Source organism: Piliocolobus tephrosceles, unplaced genomic scaffold (assembly GCF_002776525.5).
Source record: "Piliocolobus tephrosceles isolate RC106 unplaced genomic scaffold, ASM277652v3 unscaffolded_38831, whole genome shotgun sequence".
NCBI classification, from domain to species: domain Eukaryota; kingdom Metazoa; phylum Chordata; class Mammalia; order Primates; family Cercopithecidae; genus Piliocolobus; species Piliocolobus tephrosceles.
Window position 1 is genome coordinate 1 of NW_022323011.1, and position 1,096 is coordinate 1,096.

The 1,096-nt window shown below is 62.0% G+C and overlaps 1 protein-coding gene across 1 annotated transcript; it reads right to left on the minus strand.

Annotated features, from left to right (window-relative positions):
- LOC111534163 (SAGA-associated factor 29) lies at positions 1-1,091 on the minus strand (the record flags this gene model as incomplete). The annotated part of the gene is made up of 4 exons (XM_026452685.1): positions 1-397; positions 502-664; positions 771-806; positions 1,018-1,091. Coding segments are annotated over 4 exons (285 nt in total), but the record flags the coding sequence as incomplete, so codon positions are not given.
- Positions 1,092-1,096: the final 5 nt, after the last annotated feature.

Sequence of the window (1,096 nt, forward strand, 5' to 3'; positions counted from 1 at the left end):
TTGGCCCAGTCCCTGCTGCTACAGAGCTCTTTTCTCAGTGGCTAGAGACCCAGGGCAGTGAAAAGGGTGGGGAGAGGATGGGGCGCTGACTCCCTTCCTAATGGGGCCATAGCTGGAGGGTCTGCTGCCTTTCAGGGACCCAGGGCAACCCAGATGGTGGCAGGTAGGGATCCTAGCCTCAGGTGGCTTGTGTCCCATGTCACCAGGAGCACAAGGCGGTAGGAGCCCGGGGCTCAGGGCAGGAGCTTCCCATCTCAGAGCTGGTTCTCCTAGGGCTGCAGAAAGGAAGTCGCTGACTCGGGGCTTGCCAAGACTCCCAGGGCTTGCAAGGGGATGGTGACCTTTGTGGCTGGAGTGGAAGAGGGAGGGCAGCTGGTGGGTGCTGTCAGCTTGGAGCCTGTGAGATGAGGACAAGGGGAGGGATGGGGGAGAGGATCCCTCGTCTGTCTGATCAGCCTGTTCTGACATCACCCATGGCCTCTCCCATGGAGGCTGGTTTACCCGCTGTGGGGGTGCGTGGATCAGGGCACGATAGAAGCAGGTGGTCTGGGGATACAGGGCCAGCACGAGCTGCTCCTTCTGGAACAAGGCCTCGGGGTCCGTCTCTGGGTTGGCCTTCCACTGGGGCAGCGGGATGACACGGCGCCGGCTCAGGGTGTGTCTCCTGGGAGAAGAGGGACTTATATCAACATGTGGCCAGGTGGGGATGCTCCTTCCCAGCCGTTAGGCTGCCCCCAGGCTCCGTGCCCTGCCCTGGCCTAGACACTCACTCTTTGCCTTCTTCATCGATGTCGTCTACCTCATACCTGTGGACAAAAGGAGGAAAACGTGGACGCAGCCAGGGGTGCAGTCCCTGTCGGGGAGTGAGGCTGGGGGAGGACCTGGTGCTCTTTGCACAGTTGGCCTCTGGGGAGCACCCTCTGGGGAGCTTTTCTCCTGCTGTGCAGATGGGAAGCGGAGCGGCAGCCCAGGCAAGTTCGGTGACCAGAGAGCAGCCCCGGGGCTGGTGTCACTCACTTGTTGGTGGCATGGCTGTAACTGACCACCTCGGCCAGGATCCACTGCTCGTCCCCATCCACGGCCTTCACCCGGGCAG